The sequence below is a fragment of the Phalacrocorax aristotelis genome, chromosome 7 (assembly GCF_949628215.1).
Source record: "Phalacrocorax aristotelis chromosome 7, bGulAri2.1, whole genome shotgun sequence".
NCBI lineage: Eukaryota > Metazoa > Chordata > Aves > Suliformes > Phalacrocoracidae > Phalacrocorax > Phalacrocorax aristotelis.
In genome coordinates this window covers 15,716,412-15,741,999 of record NC_134282.1, presented here as the reverse complement: position 1 = coordinate 15,741,999, position 25,588 = coordinate 15,716,412, and the positions used below count along the sequence as shown (strand labels likewise).

Here is a 25,588-nt window from a genome sequence, read left to right as displayed (position 1 = left end):
ATTCATCACAAAGACATTGGAAAGAGTAGCACAGGACCCCAGTGCTCCATTCATGTTTTTTCTGGCTGATTTTTTTAACTTTGAACTGCTGTCTTCCAGATTGGAGAAGTATTCACCACTGATGACTGCTCTCAGAGATGCCAATGCACAGAAAGCTCCACTGTCTTCTGCTCTAACATAGTGTGTGGATCTGATGAAATCTGTGGCATTTCAAACTACACTCGTGGATGCTACAGGAGTGAGTCAACCTCTATCACTTTGTCTCTGGTGCTAAGAAGCCTTGACTTACTGTTTATAGGATATATACAGGGGATGTCCAGCATCAGGAGTCAGTGTCATCTAAACAAGAACTGTTCTCTCAGGGTTGGATTATGTGAGAGTCTGAAGTGTTTCTCCTTCCTTTTTACTAGGTGGGCCATGTATGCCAGACCCTTGTAAGAATGATGGAGTTTGCTCTGAAACTACCAAGGGCACCTCTGTCCACTTCCGCTGTGAATGTTCAGAACTGTACACAGGACTAATATGTGAGGCTGAAAAGAGAGGTAATAAAACTGTTTTGAATTTCACTGTCTGCATTACACACACCACTTTCAAAAATGAGTGTCATTATGGAGAAGACTGAGCTTGCTCTTCATTTCCATGATGTAAATTAGTAACCCAGTGGGTGAGAACCTGTGGTCATTCAAGCAGGAAGAAGGGGACAGATCCCCCAGTGAAGAGGTGCCAGAAGGCACAACAACAGGGCTCTGTAGAGCGTACAGGACCTGGGTCTGACACCACTCTAGAAAGCCACATTTATCGGAGAACACAGTATAAACTAAGCAGACAGGCGAGGGTTGAGAAAAAATTTCTCTTCACAGTATGGTTAGCCTTCACTGACAGAGCTCTTCTTTCTTCTTCTTCCCACAGAGGATTCTGACCATACAATTGCTATCATCGTTGGAGTTGTGGCAGGCGCAGCTGTTATTGTCATTATCATGTCCTCCATAGTGTGCCTGTACAGGTAAAGCTTTTCCCAGCCTTGCTACATTCATCAGAGCCAAGACACATACACCCCTTTCAGCACCTGTAAACCTTAAAACTCCCATTAGTCACATATCTGTAGGACCAGAAAGGAACCACAGCATTCAGGATGTCACTTGAGGAATGTGAGGGAAAACAGCTGCTCCTACAGAAATGAACATATGTCATTTCCTTTACACAGGGCACATCCATCACTGTCACAAAACTTGGGCTTGTCCAAAATCTGACTTCATTCATGCTCACACCATTATTTAACCTCTCTCTCAAGCTAAAAATAGAAATTTTAAATGGTTGTTCTTTTTTTTTTTCCCCATTGTACAGAAGGAAGGGAAAGACAGGTACAGTTGTGGTATCAAGGGATTCTTCTCGGAGCCTGCCCAGGGTTGCACTGGATGACAGAGGAGACGAGCGAGATTATGGCTGCATCGTGAACGCTGCATTTGATCAAAACACATAGATATTTTTCCAATTCATTTGTAATTCAAATTTGTAATACTTTGTATTACATTACAAATGTATACATTTGTAATACTTCCTGCTCTTGTATTTAATAGTATTTCTAATACTTTGAGAAGAAATAATAATAAATAAGTCATTGGATTGGTGAAAACCTTTGAAATTGTTCATCTAAAATATCTCTCAGATCTCATGTTGTGGACCCAAACTGAAATATGTCCTAACTCACATAGGAGACTGTGTTGTTTTCAAAGGATGTTTGAAAAACACAAAGTCCAGACAGAATTTGCCAGCACAAGTGGCACACCATCACATACACACCTCTGATACACATACAAACTGTAAACTGATGTGGTCAGAATTAATTACAGCATCCCAGGCACATCTTCATGAGATCATCTTACCCAAATCATCCCATGGGGAGGGGATTAGCTGACTGAGCTGGACACAGTTCTTACTCCTCTTCTGGCAAGGGATGTCCAACTGAGGACAGAAATATATAAGACACAAGCTCATCTGGTGACAGAGGTAGTCTCCCACAGCATTATCCTGCAGAAACTGACTGCTCATGGCTCAGACATTTATACTCCTCATTGGGTAAAAAACTGGCTGGATGGCCAGGCCCAGACAGTTGTGGTGAATGGAGCTAAATCCAGTTAGCGGCTGGTCGCAAGCAGGGTTCCCCAGGGCTTAATTATGGGGCCAGTTCTGTTTAACACCTTTATCAATGATCTGGATGGGGGGATCGAGTGCACCCTCAGTAAGTTTGCAGACGACACCAAGTTGTGCAGGAGTGTTGATCTGCTCAAGGGTAGGAAGGCTCTGCAGAAGGATCTGGACAGGCTGGATCAATGGGCTGAGGCCAATTGTAAGAGGTTTAACAAGGCCAAGTGCCGGGTCCTGCACTTGGGTCACAACAACCCCAGGCAACGCTACAGGCTTGGGGAGGAGTGGCTGGAAAGTGCCCGGCGGGAAAGGACCTGGGGGTGCTGGTTGACAGTGGCTGAACGTGAGCCGGCAGCGTGCCCAGGTGGGCAAGAAGACCAATGGTGTCCTGGCTTGCATCAGGAATAGTGTGGCCAGCAGGAGCAGGGCAGTGATGGTGCCCCTGTACTCGGCACTGGTGAGGCCGCACCTTGAATATTGTGTTCAGTTTCAGGCCCCTCACTACAAGGACATTAAGTTTCTGGAGCGCGTCCAGAGAAGGGCAACGAAGCTGGTGAAGGGTCTAGAGCACAAGTCTGATGAGGAGCAGCTGAGGAATCTGGGGTTGTTTAGTCTGGAGAAGAGGAGGCTGAGGGGAGACCTTACTGCTCTCTACAACTGCCTGAAAGGAGGTTGTAGCGAGGTGGGTCTTGGTCTCTTCTCCCAAGTAACAAGTGATAGGACAAGAGGAAATGGCCTCAAGCTGTGCCAGGGGAGGTTTAGATTGGATATTAGGAAAAATTTCTTTACTGAAAAAAGTGGTCAGGCATTGGAACAGGCTGCCCAGAGAGGTGGTGGAGTCACCATCTCTGGAGGTGTTGAAAAAGTGTGTAGACATGGCATGTCAGGGCATGCTTTAGGAAGCATGGTAGTGTTGGGTTTACAGTTGGACTCAATGATCCTAGAGGTCTTTTCCAACCTTAATGACTCTAGGATTCTATGAAAAAACATGACCCCCATTGTCTGCCTTGGGAGTGCTGGACTGAAAGAAGTGATTGTTTGAAGGAGAGCTGCCTCCTTTCTGTCAGAGTGGAGTAGACAAGAAGTAGGGTTGTCATCAGACCCCAGCCTGTGGGGGCTAAACAAAAGGGTAACTTAACAAAAACTTTCTGAAGAATGTCATAAACTCTCCTTCCTTGCAGTCTTTGCAAACTCTGAAGCTGCCACAGTCTGATGAACGTGGGTAGAGATCTGCATCAGCTCAGTCCCAGACCATGCTAAGTACCCTCCTACTGCAGAAGATTGAAGGTGTTTGGGGCAAGGCCTAATAACATGCAGTCTGCGAGACACCCACCCCATGACAGACCCCTCACAAGGCTCAGGGGACCAAGGCGCTGTCTGGGCCTTGTACAAGCCCTGAACGAATTTCAAAGTGCCATGAGTGAATCTTTCAGATCTAAGGAATGCACCATTAAGGTTGCTCTGGTGCTTTTCCAGATCTTTGCAGGTTCACTTCTGACTGTGGTGATAAACAGCGTGGGCTTCCTGTTGTTTCTGCCATAATGCTGGTTATTATTTACTCAACCTTTTTCCTTTCCCTTGTATCCATAAACTCATGTGTGCTGCTAGCCAAAAAAAATAAGTATTTGTAACCTCCATGAACAGGTAGGTAGATAAATGGCATTTTATTCTGGTCTGTTCAGGAACACACCAGCTGTCCATACATGCACAGTTCAGCTATTTTGGGGAGGATCTGAATGGACCAGGGCTTTCAGCCTCATTACATAATGAAAATGAATCAGCGCGAGAGACCTACTCATGCATGAACGAACTGTCAACCTTATGCTGGAATTTCACTACAATTATAAAAGCACTTTTCCTGCCTGTTCAGCGGCAGCTTCCTAGCACATTCTCGTGCTTGCTAACAGCATGATTCTATCAATGTTGAGCGGTGCTGACCACGCTTACCTCCCCTTGCACTTGGTGGGAGCACACACCCACCCCTGCCCTGTTGGATCCCAGCCCAGGCTCTCCCAAGCAACAGGGCCCAGCTGGGCCCAGGTAAAGCAGGGTTCTGGGTTTCCACAGATACACCTTGCCATTGCAATACCTCAAGAATTGCCTTGGCTTTCCACTGCAAAGCCTTGCAAATGCTTCAGACCTTAAATAGGGGCTGATACAGAGTGCAGAATTGTAATGCAGTGCTCCACTGAATTAACTATTTCACGTCACTAGAAGTCAGAAAGATGCTAAATCTTCTGCTGCACTGGTCTTTTTAATCAACTGGCTTGCTCACCCGACAAAACACTGGGCTTTAAATACACTGCTTAGTTCAACTCACCCAGAGGACAGTTTCGTTTATAGCAAACCCTCCTTTTCAGCATCCTGCGCTGGCAATAGCCAAGGAGGCAGCCATAGCTGCCTAGCTCCGCTTAGGCTGCCCGCACTGCCCGCCCCTCGGCTCAGAGGGCTCTTGCTCGGCACAGTCAGGAGACGACTGTGATGTCCTGAAGGAAATTCCTGGGCCACAACGTGCAAGACACATGAAAAGCCACCCTAGAAATCTCTTTGCCCTAAAATGGCCATAGGGATTTACGCTGAGCTCCTCCTTTGCTTCCCTTTGCCAGCAAAGAAGCGAAACGGCAGCTCTGCGTTGCCTTTCGCTCAGGTTTCCCGGTGAGGGATGCTCCCCGAGCCCCCGGCCCGCAGGACGGCTGCCCCGGCGCCGCACACCGGAGCCCACCCGCGGCGGGGCCCCGGGACGGAGGCTCCCGGCGAGGAGGCGGCGGCCCGTCTTTCCTAGGGGCAGGGCGAGCTTTTCCACCCGGCGGGCGGTTTTGGCAACACCCTGGGGAGCGGAGCCTCCGCCGGCGGATCGGGGCGGCTGCCTGGCAGGAGGAGGCAGGCAGCTCCCGGTACGAGCGCCGCCTGCCCGGAACGCGCCCGGCTCCTCGCCATTTATAGCGGCCGGGAGGAGCCAGGGCCCGGCCGAGCCAGGGCCCGGCCCAGCTTGGCCCGGCCCAGCTTCCCCCGGCCGCGGCAGCAGCGGGACGGGCGCTGGGGGTGAGCGGGGAGCTGGGGGGGCGATGCGGGGCAGCTCCGGGGGTGGGAGCAGGCATCTGCCAGCGCGATGCGGCCCCCTCCAGGGTGCCGGCTGCTGTGCTGCGGGGGTGCCGGAGGCGGGGGCGGGTCCGCCGAGCTCTAGGGGTTGCCCCAGAGCCTGGGGACGGACTCGGCACCCCGGGTGCCCCCCCACACCGGGGGAGCTGCGCCCCTCCACCGGTGTTGGCCTGGTGCCAGAACAGGCAGAGACCCGAAGGGAGTAGGGCCGGGAGCGGCTGCGACGGACCGGGTTGGGGCGGGGGGTGTCTTGCAGTGGGAACAGTTTAGCCCCCCGGCCTGGGGAGGGGGCCCTGCGGCGGGGGGCGCCGGGGATGGGCGCCCGTAACAGCTTCACCTCTCGCCTGCAGCCCTTGGCGGGGGGGGGCCGGCGATTTCATTTCTCGCCCTATGCCAGCACGTTGCTAGCAGCGGGACCGGCCGTCCCGAGCCAGGGCCCTGCAGAGAGGGGGACCGTCACAGCAGCGGTCGGGTGCCACCCGATGATGCTCCACACGCGGTGTGAGTGTGCCAGTGCCAGGCCCTAATGATCTCCCTGCCTGCGATCCCCTAGCAGATGCCCTGTGCACATCCCAGACCTCCCCTCACCACTGTGCCTTGTGCTGAGCCTGCCCAGCAAGAGGAGCATGTCCTGACCTCACGCTCTTGAGATGGCAGCTATCCAGAGCTTCAGCGCCGCCCACCCCGGCGACCCCCAGCCCGGGGACCTGATCGAGATCTTCCGGCCAGCTTACCAGCACTGGGCCCTCTACCTGGGGGACGGGTACGTCATCAACGTGACGCCCGTAGGTAAGGCTGATGCAGCCCAGCAGGGTGCAGAGGGGTCTTTGGGGTGACCACAGAGCTACCAAGATGACCAGGGGACTGGAGCATCTCCCTTATGAGGAAAGGCTGAGAGACCTGGGTTTGTTCAGCCTGGACAAGAGAAGTCTGAGGGGGGAATCTTATCAATGCTTATAAATATCTAAAGGGTGGGTGTTAAAAGGATGGGGCTGGACTCTTTTCAGTGGTGCTCAATGACAGGCCAAGGGGCAATGGGCACGAGATAGAACATGGGAAGTTCCACATACACATGAGAAAAAACTTCTTTCCTGCGCGGGTGCCAGAGCAGTGGCACAGGCTGCCCAGGGAGGCTGTGGGGTCCCTTCCCTGGAGACATTCAAAACCCACCTGGATGCATTCCTGTGCCCCCTGCTCTGGGTGTGCCTGCTCAAGCAGGGGGGTTGGACAAGATGATCTCCAGAGGTGCCTTCCAACCCCTACCATTCTGTGATTCTGTGACCCAGAAGCCCTGTCTCCCTCCATGGGCTGATGGTGGACCCTGTGTGTGTAGATGGCATTTCCAGGAGCCAACCAGAAACCACTCTGAGGTCTTGGAGGGGCCAGACAGGGCCTGCCTGGCTCATCCCATCCCTGCCTTCCCCAGATGAAGGGCCCCCAGCAACGTTCGCCAGTGCCAAGTCTGTGTTCAGCAGAAAGGCCCGGGTGAGGATGCAGCTCCTGAAGGATGTGGTGGGAAGTGACACCTACCACATCAACAACAAGTACGATGACACCTATGCTCCCCTCCCAGTGGAGGAGATCATCCGACGTGCTGAGTACCTTATTGACCAGGAGGTGTCCTACGACCTCCTTGGCAACAACTGCGAGCACTTTGTGACACTGCTCCGCTACGGCGAGGGGGTTTCTGACCAGGTAAGTAACATGGGGTAAACCCCTGCACGCCTCATGGTGCACCTCCTTGCTGCTCTGTGTGAGCCACGGGACAAGGACACAGCCTGCAAACTGCAAGGGGACAGCAAAGCCCCAGACACAGAGTCCAAATGATTGCTGCCTCTGGCCTTACTGGAGAGCTCAGCCCAGGAGGTTCACTGTGGTCTATCTGCATCCTGATAGTGCCCTTTTATTGAATGCCACAGCCCAAGGATAAAAGCCTGGGTGTTACCCTTTCTGCTTATGGGGCAGGTGTCTCTCATTCATTTAATTGCCCTGATTATCTCTGCTTGCTCTTCATTAGCATGCCTGGGGGTAAAAAAAAAAAAAGCTTACATTTCCAGCCTGTGTTTTGCTTCCCCTTTGCAGGCCAACCGGGCAATCAGTGCCATTGGGTTTGTTACAGCTGCTGCTGGTGCCTTCTCCTTGCTGGGCTTGCTCCGGGGCAGATCCAGGGAGAGACAATACTGATGGACCCAGGATGATTTGTGGCCATAGTTGCCACCAAGACTTACTAACAACTGTGTTGCCGTTGCTGAGCGTGGCACTAGCCTTTTTGCCATTTCTGCTTTTATTTCATTGCCTGTCATGATTTCTGTGGTAGTCTGAGAGTCCTTGCAAGCAAATTCTCCCTCCTTACACCCCCACCTTACACACCTCTGCTGAGGGCTGGTGCAGGCATTCTACACACATCCTGCTTTTATCAGCTACATCCTATGGGCTCTTTATGTGAATAACCTATTTTCACCTTAACAAGTTTTGGTTTTGGTTTTTTTTGTTTTTCAATCAAAAGTAATGTAAAAGTATTGCCAAGGGTTTACTGTGTGTCCTCCAGCTGAGGGCCTGTGCAAGTGGAAAACCCCAGGTTCCCAGGCCTGCGAAAGGGCAGACAAGGTACGTGCTGTGTCTCAGAGCCTGTGCCTGCAGTGCCTAAATTGAGCTGCTCCTGCGAGGGCAGGGTGTAGGAAGGAAGGGCAGGTCTTACAGGCTGTATCCCTCAGTGTTTTAAATTAATGCTCTGGTTTTGGCATTATGGTGTTTTGCTCAGTTTTGTCCAACCTGGAAAGCCTCCCTTTCCCTAGCTTCTCTGACTCCCTTTGGGAGCAGCAGACCCCCAGTCTGGGGAGGGTTCTGACAAAAAACCCAGCTAGTTTTGTTTTTTTTCTGGCAGCTGTTTGTTCTATGTTGGGACCACTGTGCCACTGAAATTTCCCTCCTCATCCCTGTAAGTGCAGTAATTGTTGGCATTGGACCTGACCAAGCTTTCTAGATGATCTTTAAGGTCCCTTCCAAACGGAACCATTCTATGATTCTACTCCTTGGGCTGCCAAAGCACTGAGGTTTAAAGAAAGACCACCATGGATTGCAGGGGCAGCCAGTTGCCCCCAGAACTGGGGCCACTGGCTCCTCCCTGACCAGCAGTTAAGTTTAAGCACTTTGAAGCCCCTGCCCAAGATGGATCTTCCTCCAGCCAGCAGGAAGGCAAAGCCAGGGTCCCTGCAGTGCTGTGGGCAACGTACCTGGAGAATGAGCTGTGCGGCACCTGTGCCTCATCTCCAAATCTAGAGAGCCCTGCTATTTTCTTGTCACAAAGCTGATGTGTGGCTTGTCATAAAAGAAACCAGTTCTGGAAAAGTGTGATTTATTATTCTTTACCAGGAGTATCTGGCTTGTGTGTTTGGAACCATGTTATTTGCAGACCACATGTAAGAAATGAAATCCTGTGTTGCTTTCACCACGTGCAACTGCCTGGACTGTAAGAAGAGATGAGAGAAAAAGAGCTGTCTGTAAGAGGCTTGCTATTTTTGTCTGCTCTTAACATGTACATAACGGGATTAGAAGCTTTTTTTAAACATCAGTTGTTTCAATGTTTGAAATAACAAAGCCAAGGCTTCTGACTGTACTTTGTAGTGCCCTCTGTTATTACATTTAAATAAAGTTCTTTTTTAATATGGGAAAACATTATAATAAAACTGAACCTGAAAGTCCTTTTTTGCTTCCTGCAAATTTAATCAAAATTCCTTTCATGGCTAAACTAATTAGGTGGTTGAACAACGTGAAGATGAAAGGGCAGGTAGAGAGGTGCTCAGCTTCTTCTACCTGTCCAGCAGCCAGCCATGGGCCAGAGCGCATTAAAAACCCTGCTTCTTGGTATGACCTAGTTAAAGCAAGAAGCCCAGGTTTAGCACTGCTTTCTGCCGTGTGACACAAAACTTGGGCCAGGACCTGGCAGCAGCAGAGCACAAACTGGGGGGGGTCATCTCTGTGTGTGTGTGCGCGTGCAGCAGCTGTGCTGTCCTCTGCTTTTGCAAGCTTAAGTGGGGCATATCCTTGCCAGCCTGGTCTTACAGTAATTTGTCAACTTTAACCTTTCCTATACTCAGAGCATTATGTCTGCAAGAACTGGCAAGGGAAATCTGGGTGAGGGCAGCGCATGCACCCTCTCACAGCTTAATTTACTCTGGGATGCAAGAAAACCGGAATTACTTCATCTGAGGAACTTTCCTGTGGTTCTTGGAAGCTGCAATATTTCATTTAACTTAGGATTTTGCAATTGTACATGTGCTCCTCTGTGCGGTCAAGATTAGGTTGTTTATTTTGGACTGCCTTTCCATCAGGCCCAGTGGCTGCACTGACAGGATTTGGTGGAGGAGTGGTTGAAACACGGACTGAAAGTGTGACATGGAGCAGCAGAAGCCATCGCTTCACTGTATTCAGTATTTTTGAGCCTTTGTAGATGTTGGCGAGGCCTAAGACCTCCTGTTGCCATGGAGTAGAGTCAAGACTGCTATTTCACCAGCAGCTGAGAGAATAATCCTTGCCTGTGCTGTGGGGCACAGCCAGCAAGAGCCCAGCCTGCCCCTGAATGGATGGATTTGTGCAGGGAGTTCAAACATCTGAATCTGGTGCACATTAAAGGAAAACACGGGCTGCTCAGTGCAAGCCAGGGAAGCTGCCAGCACTGTGCAGCCCCATGCCTGGCTGCAGGGCCTCGCCTAGTCCTTGTAGCTTTATCCGTTGGTGGGGTTAATGTAAATCTCATCCGTGCATTTTGCTGCAAAGTCTTTTGTGTTTACGGGCGGCCAGTTTGGATCCCTCTGCAGCATCCTCTGCCATTTTTGGTACTGGCTGTTTGACTGGTACCCAAACCAGGCTTAAATCAGCGGCCAGAGGTGCTTGTCCTGCAAGATAATGTCCTGCAGAGTGACATGGCGCAGGCTCAGTGCTGTTGCCCTTTACTGGAAGGGAGGGCCGCTCAGGGACAAAAGCCATCCCTTGCTACATGTGCAACCCCCGAGCCCCATGGCACTGGGTGGCTGCATGCACTCCCCTTCAGTAACACAGCTGACAAATATCACCTTCCTCATCTACAGGAAGGCTCTTGCTCAGTTATATTGGAACAAAGCTGATCTCAGTCTGTTTAGGTGAAGAAGATAGTCAAGGGGCACATTTTTCTTCCTGGGCCTGTGGGACAACCAGGCACTGCTGCTCCTTGCAGGGGATAATACCCAGTGCTGGATACAGCCAGCCTTGACCCATGAAACACTTTAGAGCTTAGTCATTACTGCAGTATCCTAATGGCACAAGCCAGCACGGTCTCTGGCCTGGTCGACTGTAGGACAAGAGGGAAGTGGTTGTTTCGAAATCACTGCCAAGCACCTGACCAGTGCTGTGGGCTGCTCCCCTGTGAGCCAGGGCAGCAGACTCCTTCCAGGAAGCTGCATTTCAGCTCATTCCATCTCTAAAAGCCTAAAAGATATGGTCTAAATCATCTCTGGGCTGCATAAAATGGATTTGACTGACAGTCATTGAGTCTTGAGGGAGAAAAAGAAAAAGGCCTGAAGGTTTATGCTTCTGCAGGAAGAGAGCATTGCTGCAAATGCAGGTAGAAAGACCTGACCAGACACTGCTCCTGTTCACCCCCTGGGGAACAGGCAGTAAACAAATGCACTGGCCTCCGTAAGAAAAAATACACAAAAGGTGACCAAAAGCATCAGTAAGATGTAAACTCTCCAGATCACAGGAGTGCAAAGAAACTGTTGGAAAAGACATGAACAGCAATTAGGTTTAAATGCCTTGCCAAGATTTGCATCTGTTCCTAATGATCTGAGAGGCTGACTAACGTTTTCCCAGTGGCAAGCATGGAGGAGGCAGTAGGAAGTGACAAGTAATTCCTTGTCACAGAGATCTTGGAAGGTTTGGTGCCAGACTCCCCATGGCACAGAGCTGCCTAACTCATCTCAGCTACTTAAGCTAATGGTGAAATCTTTAGATTAGGTGCCTGGGGCAGGACCCAGCACCCAAACACTTCTGAGGACCTGCAGCTATTGCACAACAGGCAGCTCCTCTCTGTCTGTGTATGCCCACCCTAATGCCAGGCCTCCACCCAAATCCATCCCGTGCAGGATAGCCAGGGACAAGCTGCAGAGCTTGGCCATTCCCAACGTTGGGCAACAGAGCTGGAGGCAGCTGCCTGTGCTGTGCCCTGCCTGAGCGCCCAGGTGGGCTGTGGCAGCCACAACCCCACATCACATCAGCTCCTGGTGCTCCAGGGGATGTGGGAATGCAACAGCAATCCCTGCCCACTTGCTTCGCTGGCCAGCAAACCTCCTTCAATATGCAAGACCACAATCCACCCTACTGTGCTTTTCACAGAATCACAGAACGGTAGGGTTTGGAAGGGACCTCCGGAGATCATCTTGTCCAACCCCTTGTGTGAGCAGGCACCCCCAGAGCAGGGGGCACAGGAACGCATCCAGGCGGGTTTTGAATGTCTCCAGGGAAGGGACCCCACAGCCTCCCTGGGCAGCCTGTGCCCCTGCTCTGGCACCCGCACAGGAAAGGAGTTTTTTCTCATGTATATGTGGAACTTCCCATGTTCCATCTCGTGCCCATTGCCCCTTGGCCTGTCATTGAGCACCACTGAAAAGAGTCCAGCCCCATCCTTTTAACACCCACCCTTTAGATATTTATAAGCATTGATAAGATTCCCCCCTCTCAGACTTCTCTTGTCCAGGCTGAACAAACCCAGGTCTCTCAGCCTTTCCTCATAAGGGAGATGCTCCAGTCCCCTGATCATCTTGGTAGCCTTCCATTGGGCTCTCTTCAGTTTTTTGCTAAGAAGAAAAGCTGAGCAAGCTATAAGCACTTTTTCTTCTCCCTGTTGCCACCCAGTCTTCAGAGGAGAGGAAGACTACCTCATTAATCAAGTCTTTTTCAGAAAGATAAAGTTTGAAAGGGTTGCCCAGTCAGCATCAGATCAGCAAATTTGTTTTCAGGACGACCGTAACTGTACTTTCTGCTCTATACGCTTAGGTAAAGGGCCAGCAAAATATGTGGCATGAAAAGGAAATGCACATTCCATTTGTGCTTACCTGCAAGCTACTGTGCAGATTGCAAGCTGGAGGGCCAGGAGGACTGAAAATACAGCTGGGGAAAGAAGAGCATTTGTGCCCTGGGAGGGAGGGCAGTTGGTGACCAAACTCTGCAAATATGGTCACAGGAGCCCCAAATGCTAATGCTGTACAACTGCCATCATGTAAAATGACTTTCTTTTTTTCCCCTCAAAAGAAAAGCTGTGGAATTGAAACTAGAGGAGTTACTCCCCAGCAGTCTGTTGCAAAGCTAACCACCTACACTGGTTTTTCTTGCACAAGTGATTTGGCACATTCTCATTCTTATACAACCACAGAAAACTGCCTTGAAAGGGCACTGCTGTGTGCCACACCAGCATCCCTTCCCCTGCTCTTGCTCCTCCACATGCTCAGCCGTACGCCTGAACCACAGGCAGCAGCAGAAGCTGCTTGTTCTTGTGGGCCGCCCTCCCAGGGAGGGCCAGGTGCTTCTCCGACTGACAGGGTGAAAAGGTAGGCTCTACCTGTGCCTTCCACAGGGAGAGTTTGTCTGGCTTTGCATCCTCTTCCAAAGGAGCAGGATGCCACAGAGCGATGGTAAATGGCTCAGACATCTGCAGGTGCCAAACTCCTGGCAATTACCAGGAGCTGAGCATCTTAAAACTAGCTGGTACATTGGGTCAACAGCTCCCAAAGGCCTCCTGGCAACTTCCTCACTGCCAGGGAGGAGAGAGGACTGGGCTGAGTGCGTGGTAAAAACAAGGGAATTGCCCTTTGCTTCCTCGCAGGGATCATCCCCAAGCAGGGATAAAACACAGAGAAGCGTGTGCAGATTTCTCATCTGACAGAGTCCTCTGTCCCATCTCAGCCTGGCTGCTTGCAGGGCAGATACTTTCTGGTCTCAGTTGTCTTTTGCAGGTGATCAATGCTCTGTAAAATGTGTTTGGGACCTGTCTTTTAAAAAAAACACCTAATAAACTCAACCCTGCTAATCAAGTCCTGCCCTCTTATCCATGAGCTGCAATTGCAAAGGAGCTATCACTCAACTGATGGCTAGAAGGGCTAAATCATCTTGCAAAACTCAAACAGAAAAAGAAAGGTTGTTGTGAGAGGATTTTAACAGTGATATTATCACAGGCTTTTTCATCTCTAGGAATGGAAGTCAGGCAAGGTAAGACTGTGAATCTGAGAGGAACTCTTTTTGATGTGCGTATTTCAAAACAAATATATCCGATCCTCACATGCTCTCTGTGTTCACAATAATACACAGTTCTGCTCTAAATCCAGCCCATCATCTTCTCGAAAGCACACATTTTCCAAAACAAAATGCAGTCTCCTTTTTCAGTTCTGCTGCTTCTTATCTCCAGGAGGAAGCTAACATAAGCAGTGCTCACTGAGTTTTTTTAGAAATGGAGGAGGAGGAGCTCACATACACCAGCGATTATTTTACATGCCAGTCACTGGTGTGGGTACAGAAAAAAACACAGCACCCTTTCCCTAACAGCCTCTCCTGCCAGGATTATTTTGGGGTAGGAATGAAAGTCTGTGAAGCACGTGTTACTCCAGCTGTACTCACAGTTGGTGTAGATGGGCTTCTGGAAGGACTTTCCTTTGGAAAAGATGAAGGCCACAATGATGAAGTTGATAGAAGACAGTGGCCACAGAGTAGTGTCTTCGTAACTGAGGGCAGTGCTCTGGGCACCGCTGCTGGTATCGTTTCCCCCTGGGCTGGTGGGGGATGTGGTCTGGTTCCCTGGAGAGCAATGTCTGTAAAGTAATGCCCAGCATTTTTTTCCTGCTCTCTCCAGCAACAGTGAGCTGCAAACAGCAATTCCCATTTCTTTCTGACCCAGCCTACTATAACCAGATACCACCCATATCACCCACAGGAGTGAAAACCACATGTTTTATAACAAACAAACAAACAAACAAAAATCCCAAAAAACCCATCAGCTTAATTTTCTGGTTGGTGCCAAAATCTTGGCTCACAAGTGGGCAATGACAGCAGTATTCAGGAGTCACGGCTATGAAGATGCGTGCTCCAGCTGCCTGCACACCATTCCGGCATGCTTGCCCTGTGGTGTATCCATGCAGCCGCAGGGAAACGGCCCCAGCTGAGCCCTGGCATCTGGGAACATCCCCACTGAGACACCTCGCTGGGCCTCCTGCCCTACCAGTTCATTTCTGCATGATACTATGCTGGTCATTAATATGTATATTATATAATATTACACATATACAATACAGTTCAGCTCTGGAATATGAAGAGAGACTTTTTACCATTCACAAACAAAGAAACATGCCAGCTTCCAACCTCGCAACCATTTTTTAAGCCAAGTTGAGTTCCAGAAAACCCAGCCCCAGGGCTGTTTGTTTCCCAGAGGAGCTGCACACTGGACCCCTGGGGAGGGCAGCAAGGGAGAGCGGAGGGAGGCTGGCCGGGGATGGGCACCCACAGCAGCAGGGTGCAGCTCCATGGCACCAGCACTTCTCCCACACTTCCAGGTGGGCAGCGCTGTGGGTGCTTCAGAAGAGGCTTTTGAAAAACATGCATGTGTTATCCCTCAGACTGGCCCACTAGGTTTCTATGTGGCACCTGCAGCAACTTAATTTTGTCTTGGCAACACTGCTGAGTACACAAAGTTGCAGAGGGAAATTGTCCCACTCAGGTCCTGAGGCGTGCCTGGCTGCAGGCCACGGCAAGGCTGGAGTGTCCCACACACACAGCAGCAGCGTGATCTGCAAGCTGGGGATCAGAGACACAACAAGGGACCTACTTACCTCTGGCTGGCCAGCGCTACATTCCAGGGCTGCTCCTGCTTCACCAGAAGAAAGCCACAGGTTTGCATGATTTTGGTAAAGCACACGTTGAGGATGATGGAGAGCAGCAAGGGAGGAGAGATGAGCTGGCCCGGAAGGCGATAAGGTGCCAACTTTGGATAGGCCTCAGCCAAGCTAACTGCAGCTAAATTTGCAGTCAGTGGCAGTTCAGCCCACCAGCATCCTTCCGCGTTTGCTAGGCAAGCAGAGCCGCACACAGACCCTCATCTGCTCATCACCAGTAAATGCTGCAAAGCTTGGCCCCAATAAGTAGGGAAGAAATATCTTTGATCTCTGCTATTTTCCATCTGAAGCTCCTCTGAATGCCCCCCCTCAGGAGAACACGCAGAGAAGATGAGGAACATCATCCTCACTTGCAGGCAGGGATCTCCAGTGGAGTCTAAGGGCTGTACTGGGTCTCACGCCAGGAACACACACAAGACCTGGAGCCGAAGTTACACTGTCTGAACCCCACTAACAGTCAGAAGAGCAACTGCTCCTCTTCCAGTCGAGTCTCACATCCAAACCCTATCGGTTATGTACAGAGTTGTGCAGCCGTGATTGCAAAGGGCTACCAGCCAAATCCCACACCCTGGACATTGCTCTAGCATCAATGGTTATGGTGTTACTGACAGCATAATTTCGTTCCTCATTTTAATTTTTACTGGGAAATGAATTCAACTATTTACACTCAGGCATTCAGACAGACACAGCTGGCTTCCCCAAGCTGCTTGCTTGTTAGGCAAACCAGAAGGGTAATAATAGCGTCTTGTATCAAATACTGGTGATTCTCTGTGCTGCCATCCAATGAGACCTGGACAGGCTGGAGAGCTGGGCCAAGGGGAACCTCATGAAATTCAACAAAAGCAAGTGCAAGGTCCTGCCCCTGGGGAGGAACAATCCCATGCACCAGTACAGGCTGGGGGCTGAGCTACTGGAAAGCGGCTCTGTTGAGAAGGACCTGGGAGTGCTGGAGGACAGCAAGCTGACCACGAGCCAGCACCGTGCCCTTGGGGCCAAGAAGGCCAACAATACCCTGGGCTGCATTAAAAGGAATGTGGCCAGCAGGTTGAGAGACATTATCCTCCCCCTCTACTCTGCCCTAGTGAGGCCACATTTGGAGTGCTGTGTCCAGTTCTGGGCCCCCCTGTTTAAGAAGGATGTGGAACTGCTTGAGCTAGTCCAACGGAGAGCTACCAAGGTGATCAGGGGACTGGAGCATCTCCCTTATGAGGAAAGGCTGAGACACCTGGGTCTGTTCAGCCTGGACAAGAGAAGTCTGAGAGGGGATTTCATAAAAACCTATAAATATCTAAAGGGTGAGTGTCAGGATGATGGGACTAGGCTCTTTTTATTAGTGCCCAAGGACAGAACAAGGGGCAATGGGCACAAGTTGGAACACAGGAAGTTCCACATATACATGAGAAAAAACTCCTTTCCTGTGCGGGTGCCAGAGCAGTGGCACAGGCTGCCCAGGGAGGCTGTGGGGTCCCTTCCCTGGAGACATTCAAAACCCACCTGGATGCATTCCTGTGCCCCCTGCTCTGGGTGTGCCTGCTCAAGCAGGGGGGCTGGACAAGATGATCTCCAGAGGTGCCTTCCAACCCCTACCATTCTGTGATTCTGCAATTTGCAGTTGCTGGAACAAAACCAAAGGCAGCACCACCTGAGAACTGATGACAAGGGTGATGGTACAAACTAGTATCCAATGCTATTTCAGAGCAATATCGTGCCAGCACCAGCAGCCTCCCAGCCCTGATGCTCCCTGATGAAGACTAGCAAGCCCAGCTTGTCGCTGTCAGCTGTGTCCCACTGAACCCCTTGCTAACTCATAGCACTTGTGGGCAACCCAGGGGCATTTGAATGTTTTCCCACCAGGTACCAGTGCCCCTGGACCACCCAGACCAGGTCACGCACTCCCAGCCCACAGTAATAGTAATGAGAGCCAGAGTTTCACTTTGTGGCAGGTTTGAAATGTCTTTGGGTAGTACATGGACAAAGTTGGCATGCCCAAATTGCTGGCTGGGGAAGGTGTCCCCATGTGGTGACCCACCAGCACTTCCTGTTTTTCACCAGGCCTCAGCTGTATCTTTCAAATTCACCTTGCAGCTCCCTTTGCTTTCTGCCCTTCACCCTCTGCAGGACTGCACAGAAGATGTGCATGAACTGAGGCAAGAGAGGTGCCCAGAGTAAATCCATACATGAATTTCCTCTGCTGCTTTTCTTTCATGGATTAAAATTTTAGAGGATTCATCACATACTGCTGATACACGATAGTAATTCTTCTTTAACTATTTTTCTTTTTCTGCCTGAGACACTCACTTCTTTTTCTAGGTTTGGGGTTTTTTTCCCAGCTGAAAGAGGCAGTTGCCCTCCCAAAGCCCCTGTTTTACAACAAGTCCTGCTCCTGGGCCTCCACCACCCAACTAGGCAAGACTCACCCCCTTTCTATTTCCCCTTCTTTTGGAAGAGATAAATTTTTATCATTGGGCTTTTCCCACTATTCTGGGGGTCCCTGCAACCAATTTACCCCCTGCCAGTAATTATCCAGCTTTTCACATCTTTATTATTCCCTGAAGCCCTGTACACCTTTTCTTCTCTACTGAGTAACAAGATAAAAACCTAAGGTGAGCACTGATAAAAGATGGGCATGAAACAGTTACTCAAGACAGCAGAGCAGTACCAACAAACTGGATCAGGCTGTAAAGGGTCAGGTATTTAACCACAGCAAAGGAAGCAACCAAAGCAGCTCAACCTTCCCTGCTCAAAACACAAAACGAAGCAAAAAAAAACCACTTACAGCTGCAGTACTGTGGTTTTAGCGCTACAGATGGTTTCTGCTTCTAAGGAGGGTAACTCCTGTTGTTTAGGATCTCTAAGAATAGAAAGCAGTTCAAATTCCATATACAAATATTTTGGCCTTAAGACACTGCAGAGCCACTTAACTACCCTTCAGCTGCAGAGTTTTGTTTCTTTGTTTTTATTCTGCAGCCACAACGTTAATACCTGGATTAAGCTGATGTTGCTTTTTCATTACTCATTTGCTCAGCAGTTCTGGGAATCAAGCACATTTCTACACAAACAGGTAATTGCCTTTGCATATATTTGGTTAAATAGCATTATTACTGGCTGCTCCACGGTTGCATGTAGCATATGGATATCAATATTTTAAAGTAATGACAAGCAAATCTACTCTGTAGTTACTGTTATGCCTGCCCTTTCATGTGACTTCCCTGCTGTACCTGTTCCAAAAATATCAGCCACCATGGGCAATGATCTCCTAAAACCACAAAAAAAAAAAAACTCCCAGCACTGATATTTGAGGATCAAAAACACTTTAAAAACCCTTCTTCAGTGTTTTATACAGTTCCTGAGGAATTAGGTTTGGTTTGGCAGCGCCTCTGAGGGAAGTGCACGCCCACTCACAACCCCACACCCTGAGCTCAGAGCAGCCAGCAGCGCCCTGAGACTGCACCAGGGCAGCACCCAGCAGACTCGCCTGGTCAGCTCTGGCACACACTGGATGTTGGGATTTGGGAGGTGAGAGGCAAGGCCACGGATGCCTTCTGCCCTGACAGCGGTATCCCTGCATGGGCCATTTTCAAAGCCTGAAATCCACAGGAGTAAGATGATGCAGAGGCATCCATCACTCATCCACCCCCCACCCTGTGCAGTATGTTTAATGGTGCTTTAAAAGTTTTGCTTCAAGTGTCCGTTGTAACTGATCTTCCTCTGTTCCGTGGCCCAGCTGATCTCATTTTCCAGATATCTTCCCTTCCTTGGAGCTTAAATATTTCTTTTGTTTGTTTAATCCCATTACACCTATTTATAATCCTTTGAACTACCCTGTATGCTGTTTCCCACACTGGAGTTTGTGCATACCTCTTCTGTTAAACAGTGTCCTAAAGTATTAAAATTACCATTTTATCCTCTTTCTATTCCTTTCAATCTCCTGTTCATATTTCTTTTATTGCTGTCTTATGAGCTCCCTGTCACCTGGCCTTGTCACCTCAGGTTTAGTGTTCAGGTGTAGGTTATGGACAACTTTTACAAAGCAAGCTAATGCATTATTAGTAAATTATATTAAGATTACATTTATTATAATAGATAATAATTTTTATGGCTAAATTTTAGATTTGAACAAATGTGTAAGAAAAATTCCCTTGCCCCTATTTCTGGGGGGAGAAAAAAATCAAAACGGTAATCCTCTATTTTCATGTATGTTAGTATTTAAAAAAAAAAGCATGTTTTACAGTGACACACTGACCGAGCGTACCCATGGGCTAACTTGGGAAATGTTAGTGACAAATGGTGCTGGGCAGCCTCTTGTCACAGCGCTCCTTAGGTTGAAAGAGACGAACTATAACAAGAATGGGGAATGAGCTCCTACATACCCCACAGTCACTGGCATCATCACCACACATACCCACGGAGTAACTGATGGAGGAAGAAGAAGGAAAACACATAAACCTTGCACGTAGCTGTTTGATCCTGTGGTGGAGCACCCACAGGCTTAGCACTTGTGGGTGCATCAGAGCAGGGGCCTCACGTTGGCCCTGGACAAGGCAGTGGCTGTTTCCAGAGGACAGAGGTAGTATATGGGGAAAGGGTTGGGGCAGAGTGCACAGAGCAAAATTAGGATTAATTTTTGAAAGAGGCCATAACAGGAAAGGGAACACTGCCACTTTATTCCAGACTGTTTTCCCCTTCACACCAGGGCCACAGAAAGGGAGCAGGGTTTGCAGCAGCTCCTGCAGCTGCAGCTTGGCTTTTACTGGCATTTTTCCTCAATTGTCTTTGTAGACCCAAAGACAAAGGAATTGCTGAAATAATACAGCAGCTTCCAAAATACCACATGTGAGGTCCTTCTGAGGGGACAGAGAAATTAATCCCCAGAGGAAGCACCTCATAACCAATAATTAACTGTACAATGTCCATAGTTAGGGTGAGTCCTGTTTGGGGGAGGAAACATTCCCTTGGGGGACCTGAAGGAGCATCTTTGGGGTGAAACCCCCAACTATATCAGGTTGTTTTCAGCTTTGCATTAGCTGGGACAATCACACTTCAAAGAAAATGTTATTGGTTTGGTTCGAGAAGAAAAGAGAAGAGAACCTTGCTTGAGTTTATAAAACTCTTCAACAAGGCTGGACTTCTGGGCAGGAGATGTCCTAGCAAAGACAGTTGCATTCACCAGTATCTGCACGAAAAAGCAACAGGCTGCCTTAGGCAGGCATTTGTGCCTCCGTCACTCCACCGAGGTAGGATCAGTCCTCCCTGATGGGTGCCTGACACTTGTAAAACCCTCTAATCCCATCTCCCAAACCCTACCATGGTTTTGCTACCCTTAGGGTTCAGGTTTTCTCTAACATCAGGTTTATCCTGCTCTGTTCTCTGCCTTGCCTGCTTTGTAGGAGGTGCTGGGAAGCCAGCAATGACCACATGCTCTGCAGCAGCCTTTAGAGCAGCAAGGTATCATATATGCTTCCCAAGGACAGAACAGATGGTTGATGACAGCAGCGATAACACTGCTCGGCCAGAGGTTTCTCCCACCTGAAAGTCTGGCTAGAGAGTACAAAATCTGAAAATCTGTCCCAGCACTGGCTGTTTCATGGACTGGGTGACAGGAGTTGAAGACTGCTGCTGCTAGATGCGGGTATGCCCCCGCTCAGCAGAGACCATTGCCAACTATGGCAGTGGTACATGTGGATGGGGTTGATGTTTTTAATTAAACTGAAACTGGGAAGGTAACCATGGAGCAACTCCGCTGTGTAGCTGCTTGCAACGCCACAGCCACCGCTGTCATCTGAGGTCTTAGAAGATTCTCAAAGCAAGCTGTTTGGGTTAAACCTAAGGCATGGTGGGAGGATGCCCAGAGTTGTCAAAATGTGAAGTGACGACACCACAGCTACCGACAGCAAAACACCTTTTCCAGATGGAACACCACTGCCACAGTGGGAGGGCAAGTGCTTTGTTTCTTCTGAACTTACTTTTGGCAGCAAGTTATAGAAGTGCTTTGTAATAACCTGATAGGACTATCAATTCATTGCAAAATGGTAGTTACAGGTTTCTCCTTCCAAGGTGATCTTTTCATCAGCATTAGCACGTACCTCCTAGAAATAAGATAGCATTTATTCTCAGACTGAGGTCATAACTTGCCATTTCACCTTGTCAGCCTCCCACCAGGCAGCCAGGGACACAGCCTTTGGCAGCTTCCTTTTATAAAACTTTACGCCTGGCAGTACTTGATTTTCTAGCTGTGTTTCCACGTGTAACTAATCCCTGTTAGCCACAGGCTGCTAGTTTAGACACTGAAGTTTGGTCCAGCAAATAGCAAATATATAATTGCATTAATTTTGCACACTTCAAGTGTGATTGAAGTGGCCGCTGCATCTGCAGAGCCTTGCCAGTTATTTGTGTAGTTATTTTGCGTGATGCCCTGAGCAAAGAGCCACTGTATTAACTGTTTCTCCCTAATAGGTGCATGGTCCATACCACAGCTCCATATAAACCTGGGGTAGATTCAAGCTAGCCTCCAGGTTTCCTCTGTTCCTCAGGGCTACTTCCAAATCCTTAGCAAAGAGTCCAGGCCTAAGGAGCCTGGACATTAAACATTAATTATACATTAAAAGCTCCGTTAATACCCCCTGGCACCCGAAAGCAACCATCCATGGCTGTGCTTACGCAGTCAGCAGCTGTGTTTGCTTTGCTGTCTTCTGCCAATTGCCAGGCAACAGGAGCTGGAGCAGAGCCCCCCAGTACATTTGCTTTGACAAGGATGACTTTGCTGCCTATGTGAATCATACCCGTGTTCCTGGCCACTGTGACAGCTGTCTGCAGGTTGTCCCCTGCAAGGATAGTGGAGAGGCAGGCTCCTCACATCTTCCATAGCACAGTAGCAGCCCAGGTAGAGACCACAGACGTGCAATGGAGGATGCTGGAGGAGTGAATCTCTCCTGTGTGCCCTGCAGCAGCTAGCACAGCTACAGGAGGAGACAGGGGGGATTTACCTGTGACCGTGATGCTCCTGATGCAGCAGCAGCCAGCTCTTGTAGCACTGGCATCGTCTCCAGCTTCAGACAGTTCTTGATCACCAGGAGGCCCAAGAATGCCAGCTCAGACTCTGCCTCCTCTCTTGGAAAAAGGAAACACATGTGCTGTTTCCCATGGACAGCACAGAAAGCAAGATTCTCCCTGCAGTTTTTGTTCAACAGGACAGCAGTGTTCAGCAGGAAACATGCTTGCTCCACAGGGAAATACAAGTGCTACAAGTTCAAGACAAGCAGCGCTCAACAAGCACCAACATTTCTGCAGCTTCAGCCAAGCTACTGATCCACTACATTTCTGTCTCTAGGAAGGATCCATGCAGCAGAGATGCATGTGCAGAGAGAGGGACAGGGATTTACAGGAAGTGGCTGGCTGAAACCCACAGATTGCGGTGTACGGAATTTCTACCGCAGTCCCGATCCATTGCCATGTAGAAGCACAATAATCAGCTTTCATTACCCTTTGATAACAGATTCTGAAATTCAGCTCACTGCTGAGTTGCAAGAGCTCACTATAAAGGAGGCAGTTAACAGTGTAATCAGCATCCACTGAGAGGAAGGTGTTATATGGTACAGCTTCCCAATAGGCTTCCTTTGGCAGGAGAGGAGGGGAAGGTTTGGGTCAGGGCAGGTTGGTTTGGGGCAGGTCTTAACAAGTAGATAGGAAAGCAGCCCCACAGCGATACCAGTGGCTCATCAGCACACCTTTCCTCTCCAGGTTGCTCACATCTACATCTTTTCCTAGGTTTAACACTTTATGGGTCAGGGGTACAACTCTGAAGCCTTGGCATGTGTATGTCTTAAGCTCCTTTAAGAAATTAGCTGGGACTGTTTACAGGGGAAAAAAGTTTCATTATTAGAATATTCCATCCTTGCTGACATTGCTTTTCTAGGGTTAAATGCCTGCCCTTTAAACCACTTTATAGCCTTAGTAACAGCACTGTGGCCTCTCATAGAGGTCAGCTGTTTTGTACTAAGGCTGTGTAACTGACTGTTCAAATAAGTGACCTATGTGTTTTTTGTATTTTTTAAGTCCATGTTAAAGTGCAGGTACATAAGATGAATTACTGGTCAGAGGATAAATGACTGACTTCATAATTTGGTCCTAAGCTTTATTGCATATATGTTGAGGGACTGAGAAAATTCTTTTTATATTTATGCCTTAATGTAAGAATCCTCTCACATCCTGTGTTTTCAATTCTCTGGTCATTCCCATGACTCTAAAAGCAAAGACTGCTTTTTAACTTTGCAGTATTTTTGAACTCACTACGTACTGTAATCACAGCTTTACAGTGCAGTCCCTAATTATTCATCAAACTGTAATCAATACAGAAACAATCAAGACAGGATGAAAGGAGCTATTTAGAAACCTCAGAAAGCGCAACATAATTTTGAAGACATTTTTCTTTCTGATGTTGACTTGCTTGGAGGTTTGTGTCATTAGATCTTAGGAGTTTCTAAACTATATCTTTCCATTGTCCTCAAAACCATTTTCACCTGTTTTCGGGTCAGTGCCACCAGAAATAACAAACCACAGAGCCACAGACCATTGGTACTGTGTTTGCTTGGCATCCTTTTGAAGAATTCAATGAATGTGACCTGAGTTTCAAGTTTGCAGACAAATTTGAATATAAGCCTGTAATATTGTTCACATACAAAAAAGAAAAGCCTATGTTTACTTGCAGAGAGAGGACAGAAGTCTTGGCTCAAGTGTTAATACCAATTGTCCTTAATAACAGTAATTTCTGCAGCAAGTTTCCCATCACTGAGATTTAAGGCCTTTGCAAGCTGGGTCAGTAACTCAGTGCTGAATTTACAAGCAATGTATTAGCAGGAAATTTAAGAACTTGTACAGCACAACACACTTGCTGTGACACATGCAATTACCATGATCCTACGTTTGCTCTGGGTATCTTGACATACTGACATTATTTATGCGCTGCCTTCAGCTGATGCAAGCCAGCTAAGGGATGTATAGGGGCGGGCTGAACCTCAGGCTGTGCATCTCACTAGCTGTCGGGCTGTGTACATCTTTAACTTACAAACAAGCAATGAAAACTTGTTTGTAGTAATAACTAATGACATTTAACAAGCCCAAGGCTTGCCTGTGGAAAGAGTTATACACAAGTGGTTGCAGTGTGGCCAGTGGGAAGAATGAATGCTGAAAACCTATTAGGATTAGCACCCCAACATAAATTCTGGTTTAGATTAAGTCCAAATAAACACTGTAAAGTTGCTCTTTCCCAATTCTGTACCAGTTTCTTGTCTACAAAAGCTAGACACTATTTCTGGTGCTCCTTTCATGTACAGGTCATACTGTTCCTCTCCGACCTTCTGTGAAACTGCAGACATCCTCTGCAGCCCAGAAGAAAATGAGAATTGATGTAGGATTGCTATTCCTTCCATTACAGCCTGGAGGGGGCCAGGAAAGTTAGATGTTATTTGAGTTATTGATTACACAAAGCAAATCCATTCTGAATTTCAGCTCATTTTGAGGTTTTCTTGCTAAGGTGATTTATTATTAATAGCAGATTATTCACTTTTGCTGCTTTCTGGCTATGGATCAGATCACTGATTAGAAGTTTAGGAACCACAGTCTCAACAACTCTGTCTTCCCAGTGTACTTTCCAGGAACCTCAGTGTTCTTTATATTTAACTGGTTTTCCAGTCTTTGTCCCACTCTTTCTCTTAATAACCACACATTAATGTAATATTCCTTTATCTACAGTCCTGGGAACTAAAATTTGATGTGTTACAGTGACATTACCATGGGAACAGAGCAATCCTAGAAACCAGACTGATTTCATTGTTGCCACAGCACTGTGTTCCTGGTATTGCTAGGAGAAATCACACTGGTGATGGTGGAAGGACCACCAGGAGGAAGTCGGCTGGTTCAACATTTGGACTGGAAACACAGCAGTTTTCAACTGTCAAAACTTGGAGCTTCCTAAGTGTACTTTTAAGACAAGAGTGAAGCAAAAAGCACTGTGCTTTGGGGTGATGCTGATAAATCTGATAGTGGGGTTGCATGACCATTACCAGCAGGACTCATGGGCCCACATTCATGCTTCTAGCTGTAATGCCTTGTCCTTACTCACATTCCCTCTTCCTGCAGATGAACTCATGCTTTAGACATTTATTCTGTTTACATGGTTTCTCTGCATTAGCTTCCACTTACAACGATTGTGTAGTTTCATTTTGCCAGCAGCTTTACAGGGTGAAGACTTGGAGAAGTCTGTATCTTTTATTAATGCAAAGAGTGGAGTTGGAAATGAAGGGCATTTAAGGCACATGAAGTGTTTTAAATGCCACTACAGAGGAGCATCGCCACTTTAAGCAGAATTTGCTTTTGTGGTCCTGTGCTTCCAGGGTGTTTTGGGGGAAGATGCAACACAGTACCAAGACTGGTTGAAA

At 48.5% G+C, this 25,588-nt stretch overlaps 2 protein-coding genes and 1 pseudogene across 4 annotated transcripts in view; 2 read left to right on the top strand and 1 right to left on the bottom strand.

The window, feature by feature from the left end:
* The window catches only part of LOC142059559 (IgGFc-binding protein-like), a 68,273-nt gene extending 66,621 nt beyond the window's left edge, over positions 1 to 1,652 (top strand). Inside the window, exons 77-80 of the mRNA XM_075098366.1 lie at positions 100 to 238; positions 411 to 542; positions 910 to 1,003; positions 1,345 to 1,652. Of these exons, the coding sequence (XP_074954467.1) occupies positions 100 to 238; positions 411 to 542; positions 910 to 1,003; positions 1,345 to 1,480 (501 nt within the window). The 3' untranslated portion in view covers positions 1,481 to 1,652. The remainder of the gene's footprint in view (positions 1 to 99; positions 239 to 410; positions 543 to 909; positions 1,004 to 1,344) is intronic.
* Positions 1,653 to 4,900: 3,248 nt separating this feature from the next.
* Positions 4,901 to 8,946, top strand: PLAAT1 (phospholipase A and acyltransferase 1). 3 transcript variants are annotated; one of them, XM_075098948.1, is made up of 4 exons: positions 4,901 to 5,039; positions 5,801 to 6,033; positions 6,671 to 6,939; positions 7,327 to 8,946. In XM_075098948.1, exons 2-4 carry the CDS (start codon positions 5,895 to 5,897, stop codon positions 7,426 to 7,428), a joined length of 510 nt encoding a protein of 169 aa, XP_074955049.1. In that variant the 5' UTR covers positions 4,901 to 5,039; positions 5,801 to 5,894; the 3' UTR covers positions 7,429 to 8,946. The 3 variants fall into 3 exon arrangements, with proteins under 3 accessions (XP_074955049.1, XP_074955047.1, XP_074955048.1); XM_075098946.1 differs by having other exon boundaries at positions 4,982 to 5,187; XM_075098947.1 differs by lacking the exon at positions 4,901 to 5,039 and adding an exon at positions 5,098 to 5,187 and having other exon boundaries at positions 5,798 to 6,033.
* A 1,022-nt stretch (positions 8,947 to 9,968) lies between these two features.
* Positions 9,969 to 25,588, bottom strand: part of LOC142059558 (putative cation-transporting ATPase 13A5) — a 33,865-nt pseudogene continuing 18,245 nt past the window's right edge.

Excerpts from the sequence above, each read along its gene's own strand:
- PLAAT1 (XM_075098948.1), top strand. The coding sequence starts at position 5,895 with ATGGCAGCTATCCAGAGCTTCAGCGCCGCCCACCCCGGCGACCCCCAG. Across the intron at positions 6,034-6,670 it reads CATCAACGTGACGCCCGTAG|ATGAAGGGCCCCCAGCAACG; the intron begins GTAAGGCTGATG and ends TGCCTTCCCCAG. Across the intron at positions 6,940-7,326 it reads GCGAGGGGGTTTCTGACCAG|GCCAACCGGGCAATCAGTGC; the intron begins GTAAGTAACATG and ends TCCCCTTTGCAG.